Below are 22,864 nucleotides of genomic sequence, written 5' to 3' on the forward strand. Positions count from 1 at the left end.
TTATATTTCTCAAAGTAGAATATCGGAGAAGGTATTGTTTAGGTCTGGAACTCGGTATCATCAGAGGACCAGAATTGAAAAGATATGAAATTATACCCCGCTATGACTATGAGCATGAGCCATATTTGCAGCAAACAACCAAACCTTTCCATTAGAATAAAGTCCCTTGAACACACACACACACACACAAACCCTTGCCCAATCTCACTCCCCCACCAATGTTATAAATAGCACTTCCATGCATCTGTCCTCACCCTCTCTCCCCCAACCCTTCCCCATGCTTATTCACAGTCGTACTCTCACTAATCCCGCCTCACCACCACCACCACCACCATCCTCTCAGCACATTGCCTCGTTCTCATCAAGCAAACAATGGAATGGTCGCCACAGAAACAAACACCAGGCTACGATCCAGGTAGCACTGATCTTTCACATTCCCCTCGCTCTTCTTCTCACCCCTCTTCATCTCCCTCCCTCCATCCTTCCCTCTCTCCGTCACGTGACTCGCCTTTTCCCCCTCCAGACTCTTCTCCGCCACCTTATCGCGCCTCCTCCCAAATGCCAGTGCAGTCCATCACACCGCCGCCGCACGGAGGGAGCGCGTGTGCGATTTGTTTGTGAACGTAGGCCTGCGTGTGTTTGTACATGTATCTGTGTGCGTCTTTCATTCTCTTCACTCTTCAGACAGCCATCTCCCACACGAAAACCTTCTCCCTTCACGTTGCCGAGACAGGTTAGAGACGGAGACGGAAGGAGTGGAGGATGAATACGGGGCGGCTGAATCACAGATCGGCGGAGCAGCGGCCCAGCCAGAGTGAGCCACAGATGAATGAACGGTGGGAGCATCAGAGGTTCATGGTGGGTGAAGAATGGAATAAACAATGTTTGGAAAATGTGTGGAAAACAAGTGGGAGAGTTGGAATCGTTGTAACATTTTGTGGTGGATATTTTGAAGATATGGCAAACTTTTTTTTACAGATTACTTTTTTTTTACAGGTTTAAAAAAAATATTTTTAAGCCCATTTAAAAACTCGGAATTATCTTAAAATTGATTGCCACATAGCTGTTTTATTGCTGCAGTTTATGCCCAACGTGCAAAATAGACTCCAACACTGTCTAATGCCTATCTTTAATAACCCAAAATCGCTCAATAATATTGGCTTGCGGATATCAGTCTGCTGCTATTAATTAGTCTGACATGCTCTGTCTTTTGTTCCAACGGAGCCGTTTCTACAGAAAAAAAGAAACCTGTAAAATGATTAATCTAATTTTGATGATTTGGGTGTTTTAATTAGATTTAAGTGTTATCTATAGGTGTTTTCCTTCATTAAAACACTTTGTAAAACATGAATCAGAGATACAATAAACCATCTCCTGGTGCTGGAGATGGAATTCAAAGAACATGCAAATATCCCCTTTACAACTTTACATGATTTGTTGTTGGAGAGCCAGGTGGATGGAAGGTTGAGAGACAGAGATGTGCATTACTGGAGGTGATGGAGGAGTGAACAGGGCAGTGACAGGGGAGGAAGTCATACCTGGAAGAAGCCTGGGGGCATGGGACCTCCTGGCATGGCGTCGTTGGGAGGCATGTTGCCCATCACCGGGCTGGGCGCTGCCGCTGCGCTCTGAAAACACACAAGCGCTGTGATTAAATGCTGCGTTTCATGTGCAAGTATCAGTGTGCGTACGTCTCCAACTGCTCTAAAGTCATATTTATGTACATGATGCACTGGCCAAAATATGACTAAAGGGGGCAGTGTCTGCACCTGCAATCCCAGCAAAGTCCTGCCCCGTCCCCTCATCCAAAAGTTTAGTAGTTTAATAAAACATTTAAACGGTTCCCTCACCTCTTTCTGTGAACTAGGAGAGACGCACAGAGAACAGTTTCAAGGAGAAATCCCACCAAAATGTTGCTGCTATGCTCTAGAAGAGTCGGTCATTGGGAGAAACATTCAGTGACACGAAGCTGTAAAGAGTTGTGCTCTATGGACCAATATGGACTGCTGCTTTCTTCAAGGCATTCAGTGATTCATATGGATGTATTCAGTATTTATTATCCATCACATGTGAAAAACTACAATATTTGATAATTTAGTTATTTAACGAAGAGCAGAAGTGTAACCTCTCAGATGTCATGTTTCTACAAAACTCATACGTTGTAATACAAGTAATTTAACAATGACATATTCACGTGGGCTGTGGTAATATGATAATTCATAACTGAATCTTTGGGATGAACCTGAAACACTATATACACTGGAGATGCCAGTTTATCATTAGGTACAACAGAGTACATCCAATGAAAACAAAAAATTAAAATATCATTTTAGAGGTGTTGTATTGCATTACAGAAAGAGCTGTTTCGTTTTTATGTCAAATAAACCACTCCTGCCTTATCTTTGTGTCTTATTATGTACATAAAATGTTCATATTATTTAAAAATGTTTCTTAATGGTAGATTTTTGGTTGATATGATTTACTTTAGATCATTAGCTGATCTTAGTTTGAAATACACTTTTTTCCTACTGCTTTTTTAAATCTATAATGTATATTTTCTAAGTATCTTTTCAAGGTATTTTTGTATATTAAATATAATAAATAAATACTGAACATTACAATATAATATGTAAACACTGGCATGTCTTCTCTCCTTATGTGACAATAAAAAATATATCCATATCCATCCTTTTTAAATAGCTGGCATGATTCTATGTTTTCCACAATTATTTTATATCATCATATGTAAAATTGTCATTAGATAAATTCCGCATATGATCAATGGATTTACACATTTTAATAATATAGTAGCAAGTCATCAGCAAATAAGTTGAGTTTGCTATGAAGGGCTACTAGGTGTTTTAAAAAAGCTGGATTGCAAACGTTTTACAATCAATGTTTCACATCCTATGAAAAAATATATTTTACTTTGAATTTAATACTATTATTATATCATATACTGTATGTATGCAAAGTATACGCAAATTCTATAATTGTGGAGTATTGGATGCTGTTTCAAGTAGGGATGTCCCAAATCAATCCTGAGGATCTGTATCAGGGCCGATCCGGGCATGTTTCAATTGATTGGTCTGCTGAAATAAAGCTGACACCACTGTACAACTGTAATGGACCGAGTGTTTCCGTAGTTTCCAAAACCCAGCAGAGTGATACCTCTTCTCTCTAGCTGATAGGTTCTTGTCAAACTCAGTCGCATTCCTTCAGCTAGAATTTCAGCATTCATTTATCAACTTTCTAGTTTTGAATCAAGACCTTCAGTATTTGGATTTAGATCTTAAAAAATGAGGTGGGTGGAATTTTGAAGCTGTAAATTCAGTGTGGGATTCATATTGATTCAACATTGAGATACATATAAATATCAAATTGGAGTCTGTATTGATATCTAATATTGAAAGACTTTCAAGTTCTAAGTCTGGACAGCAAAAGTTGTTTAAAAGCAAAACAAGCATCGACTTGATGAGAGCAACTTAAAAATGATTACAGCTGTACAATACTAATACAATACTAATACACTACAATACTACAGTATCCAATATCTTCACGTCAGTCAAGCAATATGGAAAGAATAAAAGTAGAATCCAGGATAAAGGGGAGGGGGTGAACGTTCAGCCCGGGAGTTAAATATGATATAACTGTATTCTTGTCAACACACATAGATGGAGACGCGTGTTCAGAGTGCTTACATAAGCACGCCAGAACAAACACACACATGCACATGAACGCGCAAACACAAACACACACAAAGAGTTGCATCACAGGCTCATAAAGTGCAGCCCTTCAGTACAGAGAGGCAGACAGGGGAGGACCACAGGCTACAGGACCAGAACAGGGAGGGGGTTTAAGACCCAGGGGAGGGAGTCACACTCTCTATAACACACGCACGCACGCACACACACACACACAGTTCCACCAGCAGGCACACCTAACGAACACACTACATCCATGTGACATACACTGTATGCTTGGACAACAATGCATATTATCAATTACACGCATGTACACAAATACACTCACACACACACACACACACACACACACACGGGGGAGGGGGGGGGGAAATCACACACATACACAGTGACACACATACACCTCCCCCCATCTTTATGCTAATTCTGCTAGTGAACATGAGCAGGCCACTGAGTCCCTGGGGAAGAAGCCGGGTCGGCTGCCTCTTTCTCTCCTCCTCCTCCTCCTTCTCCTCCATCCTCCCTCCCTCTCTCATCTCTTCTTCTGCACACTTTTCTCTCCATCTTTTCTCCTCTCTGTGACCCCCCCTACATATTTTCCCAGCACTGGTGCACACACACACACACACACACACACACACACACACACACACACACACACACACACACACACACACACACACACACACACACACACACACACACACACACACACACACACACACACACACACACCTTTCCTGTGCCCCAACCACTGTACTATCCCCCCCCCCCCCCCCCCCCCCAGTAGGGTGTCAGCAGCTTGCAGAAGCTGTTGCTATGGAGACAGGTCCTATCTGCACTCTGTCCCCCTGGCATCCCCCGCTCCAGGAGCGCACAGAGAGAGAGAGAGAGAGAGAGAGAGAGAGAGAGAGAGAGAGAGAGAGAGAGAGAGAGAGAGAGAGAGAGAGAGAGAGAGAGAGAGAGAGAGAAGAGAGAGAGAATAAGAAGATGCAGGAGAGAGGGAGAGAAAGAGAGCTGGCACAAGAGATAGAGGAGAGAGTGAGTTAGAAGATACAAGTGAGGCAGAAGAGGGAAAAACAGGATGATAGGGGATAGATTTATATTCACAATCAATCACTTGGTCACATTATTGTTGTAAACTATTACTGATCGACTCTCTGCTCGCGCATTCCTTCAATTTGCAGATTGAAAGCAAACTTAATGATGGCAGAAAGCGCAGTTGCCACCAGCAGAGGTAGATTTAGTATGCAGTCGTCTTTACTAAAACCAACTGGCCTGGGGAAATATTTTGTTTTATGTGGTGGTGCCCATAGGATTGTATATATCTGCCTTTCTATTTCAAGAGAGTTCATGCTCAGAAGTGGCAGTCTGTTGGAAAACCTAACTAATTGATTCACCAAGAAGGTAAATCTACTGGAATTTATCTCGTCGCTGTCGGTTCAGGTGAACCATCCTAATGCAGACATGCAGGTAGACTGCTCCTTTGCACAGGGAAACAAGTTCAAGAAGATGGTCCAATCCATAGCCGACATTAGTGCTGCACTAATTAGTTGATATAATGAACATGGATTATTGTGGTTCAACTGAATTATTCATTCTCGGTCTGAATGTATGGCGAGGAGTGTGTGAAGGAAGCACTGGGTGGCAGCACATCTTAAAAGGGGCTTTAATGCCCGACATGCAGCAGGAAGGAGAAGAATACATTTCTTTCATTGAAGCTGGCTGAAAGTTCAACAAAACCCACGGGACACATTTTCAAATGTCTGGGAATATTTACACTGTTTAAACTGTAAGCCATATTTTAATGGCCATCCTCAGCAGCGCTGCACAAACACGGTGTCAAAGCATCCCGGAGACACGTCTGCACAAATGTAATATAAAAAAGGTACATTTTAATGTTACCTGGCTATCAATAATACACAATCTGGACTGTAGACCTGATTTGCAACTCACCGTCGTTGCCTCAGTTTCGGATGGAGAACTGCAAAGTTTTTGCATTTTTTTACTGCGTAATGTAACATTGCAGCTCCTTAAACACAATTTTAAATAGACCCGACAGATTGACTCACTATATTAAGAAAAGCTATACCAGCGATATGCCGTTTTAAAAATGTAATTGGCTACACATCAATGAATTATGATTTTCCCTTTTGTTACTCCAACCTGTAGAGACAGAGCTAATGGCCCTGGTACTCATGGAAATATCCAATAAACATCTCTAATGACTTTCATACATTAGTAACACAAACCACATTTGTTTCTAGCTAAACGTAATGAAAGTGGAGCTAATTGTGGCTCCACAGTTGGGCACACAGATAGCATTCCACCTTTTTCCCCATGTTCAATGAGATATAACATGCTGACCTTTGCTGCTGTTTTGTCACCTCTGACCTTTCCATTGGGTTAGGGACTGTTGGTCAGACAAAACAAGTGCCATCAGAAGACATGCCCTTCTATTGGGACGTTTTTATTGTTTTCTGAAATGTTTGCCGCGTTTTCCACACCCAACAGTTGAATGAAGGTTATTTTACTGAAGCTACTCTAAGAACGGGGTGAAGGGTTACATCTATCGGTCTTTAGGAAGCAAGTTTAAATCTCGCGAATCGCCGTGATAAACTTAATCCAGCTCCTTGAGTCACCGCAGTGCTATCTTTGTGGCGACAACATTTCTAACTTGTTGTTCCACAGTTGTGGCTCCTCGAGGTCACCATGTTTGTGTTGTCGTTGGCTCCTCGGTAAAATACCACAATGTTGATGGACAACCTATCAGGGAACAAAAGACTAATGATCCAATTGGCTAGTACTGTACAGTATGTAGATGGCTATACAGAATAGCATTGATCCCTCCCTCTCCATTTCCCTCTCCCTCTGTTTCACCCATAGGACCTACCGGACAGATCAATAGTGCTCAACACATTATTGACCTCCGCCTGATACCTTTCGCAGGGATAAAGACAGAGACATAAACACTGGATGGAGAGAGGGGAGAGGCAGGAAGAGACAGCGCATGTATCTGTGTGTGTGTGTGTGTGTGTGTGTGTGTGTGTGTGTGTGTGTGTGTGTGTGTGTGTGTGTGTGTGTGTGTGTGTGTGTGTGTGTGTGTGTCTGTATTTATGGGTCCCCGCCTGGAGAGAGTACTAATCTACATTCTGGTTCACACTGATATGTACCTCATCACTGTCTCCTTGACCTGCTGTCCTTAGTGCACAGAGAGAGAGAGAGAGAGGGGGGAGAAATAGGGAGAAGAAGGGGGAGGTGAAGAAGTGAGGATGGTAGAGAGAGAGAGAATGTGGAGACGGGAGGAAAAATAGCTGACTGCGGTGATCTAGCTAATTTATCAGCCCGGTCAAAACAGTGTATTTCACTCTGGAGCAACAGGATACGGCTGCTACTCTCACTGCCATGTCTGACAAACAAATGTACACACACACACACACACACACACACACACACACACGACTGCACTAGACAGGCGGACTCACACACACACATACATGAGCACACACCGGATGACAGCACTAATACAAGCTGCAGACACAACATCCACTTAGCCAACACGAGAGAGAAAGCAGAGAGGGCGAAAGACAAGAATACGAGGAGAATGAGAACCAGAATGTGGGTGCAATAAAACTTACAATCAAATGTTCAACACAGAAGATTCTTATGTTAAGTCTTCTTATTAATGAAACAAAATGGCACTCCATTTGTCCACCCATAGGAAACTCTCAATTCAAGGCTTTCAGGTGATGTGGAGACAATCGCTCAATCCAATCGGCACTCTGCAGTATCCTGTCCACTCCACCTCCGTTTGTGCGATGGTGTTGGTGGTGTCATAGTAAAGGCTGTCTAAATTAACTAGTGCAGCGTGGAAGAGGGGCAAAAACAATCAGCACAGGTGCTCCACTACCCATAACTGCCAAATAAGAGCGTATACTTCAAACTACCGCTGCAAAGAAGCCACATGCACAACCTCCATTGTAGCCCCGCTAGTCCTACATAGATTAAAATCCATTGAATTTACGTCACAAAACAAAATCCAGATTTACAAAGAAAGATTCATCATACTTGTCAATGTTTTGGGGGAAATAGTGCTTGTTTGAATTGACTGCAATAAATATTATTTTGGGCTAAATGCTAGATAATGTGTACCGGTTTTAATGGATTTTTTGAAGAAAGGCTTAAAAAAAAAACCCTTCTGGTATAAACACAACCTGAAGCCTAACAGAGAGCCGGTAACTGTTACTAAGACAGTTGGGTTTGAATATTTCATGAAAATTTAAGGCAATAGGAAAAAAAATTCTAATTACACCAGTGTCATCCTCCAAGGCATCAGCAAGTCCTCAAAAGCCCTAAAATGTACACTACAAATTGTGTTTTCAGTGCTTAAATACTACTGTTTGAACAGCTGTAAATACACAAAAGACAATTAACATATTGCATTGTCATATATGCCTCAATCTAATAAAACAAACGACTATATTTATAGAAGAAATATGAACTTTGAGTAAATGCAAGAATCATTTATTAAAATAATCCCCAATTTAAAGCAGTCCTTAGTGTTTACAAATACATCCTTACTCCTTACCCCAAATTTAAAAGAAACTAGGACTATCCTCCGGCCCTGCCTCCATCTCTCTCTCTTTGACATTTGCCCGAATCACTCCATTTTCAAATACCATCACTGTCTCGTCTTCGTGTCGTCTACACTGCCCTCTCCTCCTCGGCACAACAACGCATTGTGGGTAAACAGCTAGATTAGCCAATCAATCTTCTTCCAGGAACAGAGGTGGTAGTGATGGGGATGGAGGGGAGGGGAGGGGAGGGGGGGAGATAGGAAAAGAGGAGGAGAGTCGAGAGGGGGAGTGAGCGATAAGGAGAGTGAGACGAGAGAGGGGCGGGCTGTTGTGTTGGGTGAAGAAGAGAGTAGGAGCTATAGCAAAGAGAGTAGGAGGGGAAAAAAGGTGGGGAAGGAAGGAGAAAGATGGAGAAAAGAGTGAGAAAGGAAGGAGAAAGTGACAAAAATGTGCCAGGTAGATGCAACAGTGCAGTTAAAAGAAATGGAGGAAGACTGATGAAAGAATAAGTATCAATTAAATACTGTACATACGCACCTCTATTTTTATGTTTTATGTCTTTGGTGATGTTGCACCATGTTTACTCAACTTGTGACTCTTTATAGCAATGCATATTCATGACCCGTCATCACAGGCTGCAACATGTCTGTAAGTGCGTTTCCATTTCAATGCGTAGAAGTCGAAATATCGCAAAAAGTGTTTGGCGCTTGGATGAGATGGAGAAGTTGGGGCATCGATGTCGAAAATGTGACAAAGTGCAATGGAAAGAGCGAATAAAGCCACTGGATGGACACACATCCAGTCAGGGGAGCAAAGACAAATGTAACAAAGACAAAACATCAGGTCTGCGGGGAAAAATAGGTACAAAAAAAACATGAAACCAAGAAAAAAAGGAGGGAAAAACTTTCATACTGCCCAAAACAGTTGTGGTGCTCTTCATAAAAGAGTTGGTTCTCCCTCATTCCACTCACATATAACATACGCTCACCTTTGCAGCTCGATCTGTCAAGACTCTAGAATGGTTGACTCATACTACCACATAAAGGGGCTACTGTTTCCTCTTTAAGCAACGCCACAAAATGGCTTCCACCAAGAATTCTGACTGGTTATGGCTTTGATGACAGCACGGCTCGTTAAATGTATTTTAATGGTAATGCTAAGCACAGCTCTTCATTTCTGTTCAAATTGATACTGGAACTATATATCAAAATGAAGAAAACTGTCAAGACAGATAATTATCTAACACACAAAGAGAGCTTAGGAAATAGTGAGTGGGAGAGTTGCTACTTCCTCACAATGCCCAACTCCTAATATTCAAATAATAGTAGATGGACTGGTTTTAAGACTGACTCAGCAATTTACACTTCTAATCAAGCCAGCAGATGAGTCAGTGTACGACATGATGTTTGACTGATGAGTTGTATTGTTGTCTATTGATGCAGCAGTTAATGGAACTAAGTAGAAGCTCTGTCACACAACATGAACAGACAAAATTAACACTATTTGCGTCTGTTAATGAAAGTGGAATCTAAAAAAATATGCCTATTCTTTTATGTTCCTTTCCTAACTTCAACTAAATATTATTAAATATATTACATCATAATTAATTGGTTAAAATAAAACTATGTAATGATTTATTTTAGATATGTCAAGTCATTTAATTCCCAACTAAAAGCCTGAATAAAAAGATCAATTAAAAATATGTGAATCTGTAAATGAAGAAAAAATGGCCTCAATCTGCTTTAAGTGCTAAATCCTAGATATTTACAATTGATGATAAACCTAATTTGGCATTAACAAACTAGCGTTCCACTCAAAGATAACCGCCCATCAGCCTCTGCATTACTTTTATAAGTATGTTTTATGTCAGGGCCTGTTGAAAAGGTAGCCTCGACTGTAACCATAAACCTTTGCTGCGTCTCTGCACCCAGCAGAGAGAACTGTGATAATACCTCTTAAATGCTCGCTTGCAATCTAGCAATCCTCAAAAGACCAAGAAACTCTTTTGAGGTGAGGTGAATAATTTTTTTTTTTTTCCCTTTCTGATGCTTCTAACCGCGACTCATTCTTTTGAAACCAGTTAAAAAAAAAAAGGACCTGTGCTCAGAGACTAGCCTCAGGGGGCTGGAGCCAAAATTAAACTGGACCCGTCTCCTTCGCTTTATCACTGTAAAGGAGCAGACAGTGAGCAACCATGTAGCACACCCATCTGCATTTATAGTCACACACACACACACGCAGGGTTAACTGGCACTGAGGGTGAAAGCCCCTCCTGGTGGCTGGTTGCCAAAGATGCTATCCAAAAATACACACACACACACACACACACACACACACACACACACACACACACACACACACACACACACACACACAAAACACACACACACAAAAAACACACAAAACACACACAAAACACACACACACACAAAACACACACAACACACACACACACACACAACACACACACACACACACACACACACACACACACACACACACACACACACACACACACACACACACAACACACACACACACACACACAACACACACACACACACACACAAATCCCTGGCTTAGCCTCGGCCCAGTGCTGGGATTACCGGATTAGAACTCTATTCCATTATCTCCCCACACTATACAACACACACACATGCATGCACACACCCAGACACGCGCACGCACACACACACACACACACGCACACACACAGTCTTGACCAGAGAGGACAGGCTGAAGACAGACACACAGTGTCAATCACGACACATGACATTTACACACAAGTGGATACTGTTACAGTTTCCCCTCTTAGTGGAGAAAAACACACACTTATTTACATATTATTATTAGGCAGCATGGTGGAGTTGTTATTAGTGGGACTCCTTCTGCAAGAGACCTGGTCCTGAGAACCATCCTTGGGCAAGACATGCATCCCTACAAACTCTTGAAAAGTCTAATTCATAACTGTCCCTGACTTCTGGCATGAGAGAGCAGCGAGACAGAAAAAAAAAATCACAAATGTGCCTAAAGGGGATTTATAATCTGTAAAGCACACAAACACCCTCAGTCCTCAGACAATCGGTCTCTGAAATGAGATCATGCTTTTCACTCAAATTTACAAGATAAACTAGGTTGGACATGCCAAATGTTCCATAGTTGTAGTTTTGTAAAGTATGAGGAGTTTCAACTGTTTAATGCAGGTTTCGGGGTGCTCCCCTTGAAATTGGGATGAACATTTTTTTTTTTTCAATTTATACACCCAACAATTGACAAATAAATCGATCAGGAAAATAAATGAGAATAACACAAACGTGATATGAATTCACATTTTGATCAGTATGTTATTACTTGTGTAGCCATAGTTAGTAGTCAGCTGGTATTTGTAGTTGTTAGAGATGCATGTTAACAATACGTTCCCCAGCCCCTTATACTCCTTGTCCAAATATCTTAAAAAGGGACTAAAACTAATCCCCTTATAAGTGCACGTATCCTCTACCTGCTGTTATGGGTGCCACTTCAAGAATCCCCTTATGTTGCTCTAAAAATATATACATGTGTGTGCCTGAAGCAGGCTTATAAAAAGGAACAAATTCCACAATAAGTGTTGTTTTTCTGTGAGAAGAAAAGATGCGGCTGCAGAGCCGTTTGTCACTTACATAGTCATGGAAGGCCTTCGCCTCACTGGAGTGCTCGCATGTCTCCCTTCGGTCTGGAGCCGCACAATACAAATCCCAGAATACACTGTAATGTGGAAGAGGGGGAGGTCAAAGGTTAGCATACAGAGCAATACAAGCAAATGTGTAACAGCTATTCATAACCCATTCACACACTCTCACTATCTCCCTCACGCTCTTAAACTGCCTCTTATACACTTGAACATCATTGTAAGGGGGGGGACACAATGCCAGCGTCGCCCCCTCAATCAACCTCTCACTCACTCAAACACACTCGCATGGACATCTCATTGACTGCATTGTTCACCCTAAAGTTGACATGTTACACTAAAAGATAAGAGGCACGGCTGAACTCGCTAAAATGCCCTCTTTTGTTGTTCAAAGTTTTTTTTATTTTATCTTATCTTTAGGTTATGAAATACAGTTTCATACATTTACAAAATCCCATGCAACAAGTAACCCAAACCTAGCGCAAAATTGCAAATCTACAATATGACGTAAAAAATATAAGTTCAGTGGTAACACTTAACGATTTATAAAACACACAAAGAACACAAATTAAGTAAGAAAAAGTATCCATACACATGAAATATCTGAGGTGTCCTCGTTTGCTACCAATGATTAGCTGCCAAAAAAATTTATTTATTGCGTACGTCATTTTTTGTTTCCAGGATCAAATGATGCATAACATCTCAAATCCAGATTGAAAGTTGTTAGCAATCTTTCTCTACAGTTCAGCAGCAAGTCTCCCAGCTAGGCTATCATGTTTTGGCCATATTGTCTGAGACAATATTGTAATATTCCATCTTTTACCAGGGACAGCCGTGGCCTCACCTTGTGTGCTACCTGTCTAAGAGACCTTAATTGAATCAGCCTCTGCACATTGATTTAGTGGACGTGCTATAAACCGAAGTGAAACAGTGACATGGCTAACGAGAGGACTAATCAGGCAGCCTCTTCACATGTCCTGGCAATCTGCCATGCGCACACATGCACGTTGAATCTCAAACATCTGGAGTTCTTCATACGCAGACGTATTTATGAACAGGCAGATTTGGCTTACTGCACAGTTACCCCATCTTGAGCTCCGGTGCTAGTTTGTTTGAGGACATTAAGAGGAATTAATGGAATATTGTGAATAAGATCCTCAAACGTCCTCGTGCCACAAGAAGGACAGAGTGCATGGTTGAGATACAGTTAGTTTGCCCACAGATAAGACATCATAATTCCATACTATCCATTTTATTATATTTAATGCAACAACGAAAAAGAACATGTCTAGATTTAAGTCCTTCCTTAAACAAGAGAGCAAACTTATTCCTTGGATTCACCAAGGCTCTTATGCTTTCAAATTATTATTCTGTTCCTTCATTTTCTTTTTATTAAAACATGTCCTTGGTCTCATATTGCTGATGGTGCGCTATAAGCCTGACGTTTATTCTTCTGACTCAGCAGAACCACCCCCTGAGGTGAAAAGTTACACTAGATACTGTATTTTTTTTTAAAAGACCATTTAAGAGTATATTTACAAGTCTGGAATTCCACATACACCGGTTCTTAAATATTTGCTCCTCTGTAATATGCACAGTGCAGTGTCCTTCAGCATCATTATGAATCTACTATGAATCCAGGTGCACACTTTTTTGTAGCTGTGCTTTCATCTTCCCAAGGAAAAATGTAACCTTAAAAGGGAATCAATGAATTATCACATTAGAAACGGTAACTATCGGTATGTTCCATCATAAAGCTTAAGAAATGAGTGGCAAGGACCATGATCTACTTAGTAATAAAACTTCATTTATATAAGTTCTGCTGGACATTTTTTATTGCACTTTCAGAGATAATGTTAAGATGGTTTAGCCCTCAAATCACAAGTTGTGAGTTTATTTCTTATTTAATTTAAATGGTTATGGTTTTTATATCACCTTATTGTCAACAAATCCCCTGAAAAGAATAAAACTCCTCATTCCACTCTGCCATAATTCTCCATTGTTACTTCTCATGAGTCTGGGTGGAACCCTTGATGTTACGTTCCAGGTAGAACCCTCTGAAAGGTTCTACCAGGAACAAAGGATTCTCATATGGGGACAAGCCAAAAAATCTGGTTCTAGTTAGCACCTTTGTATTTTAAGAGTGCAGCATCACATATCACACATGGCATATTGAACATGTGGTAGTAGGTTGGGAAGAAATCTGATTACTGATCTGTACAGTAAAAATGTATTGGAGTGCCTGTAACTGATTCCCTGCATCATCCAGATTTCTGGTTCACAGAGTAAGTGTGAAGTCCAAAAACAAGTGAAACTGCTGATCGGTGCTTAAGGTGGATGACCTTAAGGGTCAAATCTTAGCCAGGGGCAGAAATGACAGGAGGGGAGGGGGGGGGAAGACAGTGGTGTGAGAGGCGACACAAAGGAAGATGGAATGCAACGGGTTAATCGGCTAAGAATCCCTCTCCCACATGAACAAAGGAGAAAAGTGGGAGGTGGGGGTACACAAAGGGTGACGAGAGGGTGAGGAGGGGGCAGGGAGCATAGACGGGGGAGTCCATTCCCTAACCATCTGGATCTATTGTTTCAGGAACGGGGGTGAAGGATGGAGGACTGGAGGAGGGGAGAGGGGAGAAGACGAGGAGGGAGGGGTCATGCCCTCGGTGAGTCTGGTCAACCCCGAGGCTGCTAGACCTCCCACCTATGGAAGTCATTTTTAATCATCACTGAGGTCAAGTAAACTCTGTGGTCATTTTAAGCAGGAAAAAAACCCCATGTTTACATAAAATATGAGTTTAATATGTTCAAAATTGAATCTCCCGTGAGCCGTCAGACCATGAAAGCTCAAACGAAGCTACTGTTTGTGCATATGACAGTAATGAATTATGTAGGGCCGCAATGGACCCTAGAGCCTTTTCAATGAGTGTGTATGTGTTGGTAGGAGTGGATACATCACTTGAAGTGTTCGGAGTTGTAGTTGGCAATAATAATAATTAATAATAATCGTCATATTTGCTCAGACTGTCACTAAATCCTGACAGTACTACATGAGACGGATGATCTGGTTCCTCTGCCTCTTCTTACGGCTGCTAATGGCATTTGCAAGATTCCACCACGCCCGAAGAAAGCAAATAATCAGAGCTGAGGAGTCTCTAAGGCAGCTGTCAATCACTGCTTGTGATTTCCGATCAAACCATCAAATCGATCGGACACAAATCAAGATATTTGCTACTTTAGTGCCCATTTCTCACCTCAAATGTTTTCAGAAACATTTTATTTTAGTGTACCATTTAGTCATGAGAACATTTTCCCTGTGAGCGATGCTTCAACACGGCAGCCCGGACACCAATCCTCCAATCCTGATACAGAATCTTGATTCATATTTGATCGGCGTTGCCTAGCTTGATAGCTGGATCGGAGTTCACAAGCTTCATGAGCAGTGACTGACAGCTGTGAAACTCCCTGGCTCTGATTGGTTGCTTTTGTTCAAGCACGGCGCAATCTTGCAAATTCCATTACGAAACAAACTAAGGAAGCAGAGGAACCAGTTTCCCCCCCACAGATTATCCGTCTCATGTACTTATATGTTACTACATGTAGTGGCCTTTTGAGCAAATACGACAAAAAGTATTTCTTATTAACATTACCAACTGTAGCTTTAAGACACGGCGTGTAAAGCTGTTTAAACACGCGAGCAAATAACATGGATCGGCGTACTGTATCAAAACAGACTAAAAAGGAAAAACTGAAAGTGACACTTACCACCACCACGAATGGAGGAATCCGGGAGGCTCCCCTAATGTAATATTCTTCTCCCATCGAATCTGGAGGAGAGGACAGAAGAGTCACTTGCAGCCACTAGAGAGAGGATTATGTCTGCAGGTCCGGGGGTTAAGAACATATAATCAGCCAGTCTCAAACTGTCAACGGTCTCCGACGTGAAGATAGGCATTTTTCTGGCGATCGCCATCTTCCTGAATATCTTCCTTCCGCTCCCCACTTTTTTTCCCCCCCCGCACATAAAATATGTTTTAGATCCGGGGAAGTCATACTAATTCACTGTCAGCCGATCTGCATCCAGGAAGGACTGTATACAACCAGTGCAATGCAATACAATAACAGATGTCTGCAATGTCCACAGACAACTGTATCAGCTGTTTTTATACTAAGATTCACCGCGGCAGGAAGCAGACAGGAAGCGCGATCTGCCGTAACTTTATAGGATTCCCTTGTGAAAAATTGATGTAACACCTTACGCTCTGTAATCATGTTTACACCGACAACACACGTTGTTGTAAACATCCACTGCAGTTGGGTTATAGGTACGTAGACTTATACTAATAAGGAAAGCAGTTTTACATGAGTTGTCAGGCCCATGTGACGTGTTTGATTTTTCATAAATTCTTTATCTCTTCTACTTGACTCTAGATAAGCAAAAGGCATAAACAACGATTGGCAAAGTGCTTTGTAATTGTCATTCATGTCATCTTACCTCAGACAGGAAGGTCTGTGCTGACTTCTGTGCTCCCACATGTAGCAGGTACTCGTACACGTATAATGCTAACCTGAAATGGAAAAAAAAAAGGAAAACATTTTTAGGCTCAGCTCTCTTTATTCTCAAGACTGACGTCTTGATATGCATTTAACGCTCCGCAGTTTGCAATAAAGATTACATTTATTTGGGTGGCCCACTTCCGCTTCTTAACCAAAAACAGACCTATAATAGCTATTTACAACCAATTAGTCCCATAAACTATAAGCCCCTTGAGCTTATAGTCAAGAACTATTCCATGGACTAAACGTTACTTCAGTTAATTTGTGTTTGCTCGTTTACTACATCTGAAAAAAGGGGAATATTAGGTATGATAGAAGAACAACAAATGGAAAAGACACATGCAAAAGGTGGCACGAGTGACTTAAACAGCAGAAAAGTAAAATGCACGTTTCCAAAATAGGCAGGATTTTTTCTTCAGACCATAACCTATTCAAACAATTAGCATATACAATTGTTTTTCTTGACTTTATCTAATTTTTGCAACAACAAATAATAGAAGTCAATTTAATAACTGTAAACATCAAAGAGCTTCCCATCAAGTGCCCTAATATTAACAGGAGTAACAACCAGTGTTTGCTTGCAGTATGAATGAATGAATGATCTACACAGGTCGTTGCTGTCTCGAGGCTTCTGTTTGACCAGTCAGCAAACTTCAGTACTCCTTCACTTTGATCGCTCCTGGTCAGCTGTAAAGTACCCAAAAATGAAAAATGGCTCTAAATTGAAATGCAGATGAATCTCCAAAGGATCTCTAAAAGGTTATAGAGTCGCTGGAAATTTCTTGTGATCGAAGAAAACAAAAAGCAGTACTACTGTGGCCTGTGAAGTTTTACCACCACTGCCCATGTGCATCTTACCAAGCCAAAGCATCCAAAGTCTTCAAGCGGAAGCTGAAAGACACCTGCTGAACCGTATGCAGCATATTGTGATCTAACTGAACACAGTATTATAATAGGGCAGCCACTCTTGATAACAGCAATCCACCAGGGTCTATTAACAGACACAAGAACCATGCTGTGGAGCGGGGAAACCCCTATTGGCCCAACATTGTACTTCCAACGCCTTCACTTAGTCGTGTTTAATAGGCTGTTAATGGACCATCAATCGACCAGCAGCGTGGATATGACAGTGCTCTGTGTGCCCAGAGCAGACAGTCCTCTGACAGGCCAATAAGGTCCTAATGAGAGGGACAGTAGCTCAGTGTCATAGTCCTCATCATTAGTCAATGAACTGATCAATGAAACATGCTTTTGAACAACTGCAAGCCTATCCGCTTGTAATGAAGGGATGAAGGCGATGTCTATTTCTTTTCTTTAAAAAAAAAGGTGCTAAATTCAAAATTCAAAGCTTATCTATTGCCTCCATGCAGCTCAACATGGGAACGGCTGAGCCACCGGCTTGCAGCCAACATGCCTACAGTGTAAACAATGACAACAGTGCTGACTAAGCTAAAAGTGTTAACTTAAAGGTTCAGGGTTGCCTTAATTAGCTATAACTGCCATAGCGGTGCGGTGCACAGTGGTGGCCGTGATCTAGCCAGTGGGGAACGCTCACATGCACAAAAAAAAAGCCTGTGCGGTTTTCCTAGTTTCATAAACAAAACACAGAGAAGCTCGAATTACGACACACACAGGGAGCGACTTCATTCTCTGCTCAGGTAGACATTACTACTCTGTATTGTTACATAGCAAAGAGTTGTTTGAAGCTATATCAGTGGTCTGAATGTTGTACGGAGAACCTTAATGCACATTAATTTAAGCCTTTTAAGGTGAAATATAGTTGGACAATAAAGTGTTGGCTAGGACGATGATAGGTTTACACTATCAATCCTCCAAAGCAATGAAATATGATGTTTTATTAAATGCACCTTCATTTGCCTGTGAAGAATTTATCCATACATTTCTACATCACTACGGCTCTACTCAACTTACTCGCTATTTTTCGTGGATAGTACCTTATGTTTTGGTATCACCTTGGTCGAGGTTCCAAGCAAGCCGAGCAGATATTTGATGGTGGTCAAAACACTGTAGACCATTGATGGTCAGAGAAAATAGGCGACATCCTGAGCAAACCTGCCATCTTTTTTTACTCTCTCGACAGAGACTCGTCAGCCGGCAAAACTATGGATACAACTGACAAAGTGCTGATGTCCCTCTGTTTGGTGGCTGATGAAAGGATTCAGCAAGTGTGGCATTGAAGATGATGTCACTGCAGTTGTGTGACATTGCTGCAGCGATTAGTGTGGAAAAAAACAAAATGGAGAAAATCACCTGAATCGAGTCGAGCCAAACTCAGGGTGGGTATTACTTGAAAAAATGTGATACCACCTTAAATTCAATACCGATACAACAACACTTTTTTTCCAATACTTTGAGTGAATGAAAACCTCACAGCCTAATTAGTAGATCAACTATGTTTCTATACATAACTACAGCTCATTTCTCCTCTACGTGTAAAATTCTTTATGTTAACATTTCGTTTTCTTAGAATTATGTAAACAGTCTGTTATTGTGAATGACAAGAGGTATTAGTTTATCGCAAAATCCAACATGCTGGAAACATCAAAAGAAAATAACCCAATTAAAAACACTCATTCCACCTACCATCCCACCAAATTTAACACTTTCTTTCAAGTTACTTTAAATATTCATATTTTAGTTTTCCCAAGCATTTATCAGTCACTTTTCAAAACCCAAACAATCCACAGCGGCATAAATCAGATCCACTGCACAGCACTTATTGAAGAAGAAATCACGTTACTTTTAAATCTGGCTGATGACAAGAAATGTAGCATTTAAAAGGCACATTTTTAAATGGAGTCCGCCTCAGTGCTCACTTGACTTAAAATCTGTTGTAAGATTTTAAGTCGCCAATCTGTTTTAACCGAAAATTCTCAGTCTGGCTCAGCTACGAACACAAAAGCACATGATCCACCGGCAAGCTAGCGCGTCGTTTACTACAGTCAGCTGCTTCCATGGCTCTGCTCTCTGTGTGTGTGTCCGAAGAGGCTCCGCCACACTCAATGAAACACAAGGAGCAGAGGATATTACCGATTATGTGAAATTTTAGCAGCAGCGCATGAATATAGGGGAAACACTGACAATGCTTTGGATAGTATAATTAATGGTCAAGAGTGTGTGTTCCTATGAAAACAACCATAGTAAAGCGCTGCACATTCTTGTGTGAGGTTTCAAGGCTAGAATGCCCTCATTGAGTTGCCATTTCTTCTAAATGCCTCGGATCACACTATACATGAGACGAGCGCATGGGAGGAACAGAATGGAGATATGATTTGTGTCCGACCGGTTCTTTCTTCTTATGGTATGCAAATATGAATTGTAAGTATGCAAATGTAGTCTTTAAAGGATATGAATAGGCAAACAGACAATAACTGTAGTAGGGAGGAGACGGTCGGGGGACATTTTCTCAACAACGTCACAGGAGGAGGGGTGGCAGCTGGCAGACTTAAAAGCAAATTGAATAGTCCAATTCTTATGCATTTAACTTCCGAAAATATCTAAATCCAAAAGCAACAACGTTGTTATTAAAGTGTGACACACGACCAATTCTGCTTGGACGTCAAACTGCACTGCACATAGTAATGAGTATACACTCATATTAAATGGCATTTGTTGTAAGACAACAAAGTGACAATGCTAATGATTCAGGCTCTACTAGAGATGGACATGTTTACCCATCTTGGAGTAAATACTAAGTACTCTTCATCAGTCCAATTTCAGGCCGACACTGGTTGAATGGGCCAACGTGCAACATGTGACCTGGCATCAAGACCATCCTGCTGACCTGCCCTTTTGGCATATTATGGATAGGACTTCCATTAAAAGTTATTGACATTTGAATATCATGTGACTCGCCTCACTTAAAAAAAACCAAAGGAGATAGAAAAAGTTAGAGTGCAAGAAAGACGCACATCCATAAAGACACTGAAACTTTACTTGGCATTTACGTTCCATAATTGTTAGTCATTCTACAGTTTATCTTTAAACATGCATCAGACCACAGTTTCAGATATGAGTTGTATTAAACAACGCAGTGCGTGTGTCTGTGTGTGATCAGCAGGTCGTCCTACTAGGAAGGTAATAAATAGCTCAGGGTGTTTCCCGCTCGCAGATAGTCACCAAGATAAGAAAACATACATGAGCAACATCCAGATGTACAAACAAACAAAGCAGAAGTGGCGTAAGGACTATACTTCCCAGAGTGATTTACTCTGGTTAATATTATTCAACTCTAAATGCATCTACCGTACCAACACTAACAACAATATCCAAACAGCAAAAACTACATCCTGGCTGCGTCGCCTTGCTTAATTCAACACAGACAGGAGGGAGAGATTGGTTGTTGTTCATGTGACTGATGCTCTTAAAAGGCTAAAGACTGCAGTTCTGCTAACACATGCACACACGCCACGTTAGACAAGGGAATCTGACCACTTTCTGAGGCTCAAAGCAATTTGTAGGTCACAAAGCTCTGTGTGACCGCTGGTGAAGAGTATAAGTCACTGCCACTTGCAGGTCAGTCTAGTAGTGGGACGGCCACGCACGCACACACACGTTATTTTACCTCTGCACTGTGACTTTACTGATGATCACACTTTAACACATAGATTCCCTGCACCTACTCTGATTTTGACAGGTTTTAAATGTCTGGTAAAGGCTCACAGGAAGCTTTAAAACACAGCAAGTGCTTCAAATATTGATACTGTTTGCATCTCCCTGTTCACTGCAGGTTTACTGGCTTGCTTAACACGTGTGTAAGAGTTTGACAATAAGGGAATAGTTAAGGACTTGGCCTTATGTCTGGGGATAGGAGGATCACACTGCAGATTCCCCCCCAAGAGGCCTTCAATGAAATTTTTATGTGTGGTGTGTGTGTGTGTGTGTGTATGTGTGTTTTTGTGTGGGTTGCAAAAGCGGCTGCGTGTGCGTGCACCTGGCCTCCTGCATTATTAAAGCTCAGAAGCTAGCTCATAGAAAAGGAAGAGAAGTTTGAGGAGGGGGGAGAAGAGGGAGCAGCTGTAGGATAGTGGAGTAAAGGAAGAGGAGAAAAATTAGTTTTGACTGGAACATAAGAGGGGGCATGGCCCTTTTTTACAGAGGAAGAAAGGGTAGGTGGTGCAGGGGATCAGAGAAGCAGTCAAGTCAGGATGAAGAGGAAACAAGAAAAAGCAGTGGTCGATTCTGACAAACAGAATGGGAAATTATATTCATAAGGGTAAAGAAAAATCTGAATGGTGGTTCCAGCAAACCTTTAAACTCATACGACCTGGAAGCACTTACAACATAGTCACTGTTGCCTCATTTTTTTTCTTCTATACCACGCGAGGTGACCTCCTGACCTCCCTCACCGTCATTCAAATCTTACGTCCCGAGATGGGACAGTGCGTGCATACGCTCCCACAGTGTGAGAAACCTCCCCAGTGAACACCACCGGCACACCTGACATCCTGCTGGAGGCTCGGGACAAAACCCCTTCTTTAAACATGGATGAGTCTGCCCCACCATATCTCTCTCTCTTTCTCTCCTGTCTCTCTCAACTCTGACGCAAAGCTGAGAGCAGCTGCTTCAGTCCGTCTCAATAATTCAACAACACTGAAGCGAGGGATGAGGACTTTGAGGAGCAGCAAAAGATGGGAAGTGAGAGTCGGGAGGCAGATGAAGACCGACATTAGAGGAGTGATGAACAAAGAAAGATTAAAAAGGGAGATGGGTTCACAACAGGGCAAAGGGAGCATAACGTACGAGGCGCCGGCTGATCTTCATGTAAATATACACACAAGTCTGACAACTCTGTCCCACTTGAGTCCCCCTATCTGTACAGTGCTCCAGCCAGTCAGAGTGACTATTCGCCGGTGATCAATCCAAGCCATGAGCATTCACCTGTGGGGAGGCTCCTACCTCTTATTTACCTCTATGGTATTCAGCTGTAGTCCAATATGAACTACATTTACTCATTAACACAGCACAGGGCTCTGAAACAATCACATTTAACAAAAGTTTAATGAAAGCATGTACAGGTCTGAGTTGGCTTTGTTAGCGGCGGACTGTGGGCAAATTGAAGTTCCATGCCTATACTGGTTTCTGTTTAACAATCGATCGCATGCGAGTTTTTGCTCAATTCACAATTCTGATCGATTCGAAACCTCTGTGGATTTGTTTAATTGTGAGTAATCGCGCGGCGTGCATCTCCTGGGCGAACAACAGGCATCGAGACGGTATCGTGCAGACAAAGGGATCGGAGGGCTACAGCTCCCCCAAGCTAACGCCACCTAAGCTTCCTGACGAAACAGCCACTGGGGGACCAAAAAAAAGCCCGTATTTTAGTGTTCCACGGCGACTAC

General features: G+C 41.8%; 1 protein-coding gene across 3 annotated transcripts in view; it reads right to left on the minus strand.

The window, feature by feature from the left end:
• Positions 1-22,864, minus strand: part of LOC311016291 (single-stranded DNA-binding protein 3) — a 33,811-nt gene that overhangs the window by 9,609 nt on the left and 1,338 nt on the right. For all 3 annotated transcript variants that reach the window (XM_084013894.1, XM_084013893.1, XM_084013892.1), the window contains exons 2-5: positions 16,441-16,513; positions 15,711-15,772; positions 11,941-12,025; positions 1,539-1,628 (exon numbers count right to left, since the gene is read on the minus strand). In XM_084013894.1, the coding sequence (XP_083870020.1) occupies positions 1,539-1,628; positions 11,941-12,025; positions 15,711-15,772; positions 16,441-16,513 (310 nt within the window). The remainder of the gene's footprint in view (positions 1-1,538; positions 1,629-11,940; positions 12,026-15,710; positions 15,773-16,440; positions 16,514-22,864) is intronic.

Source organism: Eutrigla gurnardus (genome assembly GCF_963514095.1).
Source record: "Eutrigla gurnardus genome assembly, chromosome: 7".
Lineage (NCBI taxonomy): Eukaryota > Metazoa > Chordata > Actinopteri > Perciformes > Triglidae > Eutrigla > Eutrigla gurnardus.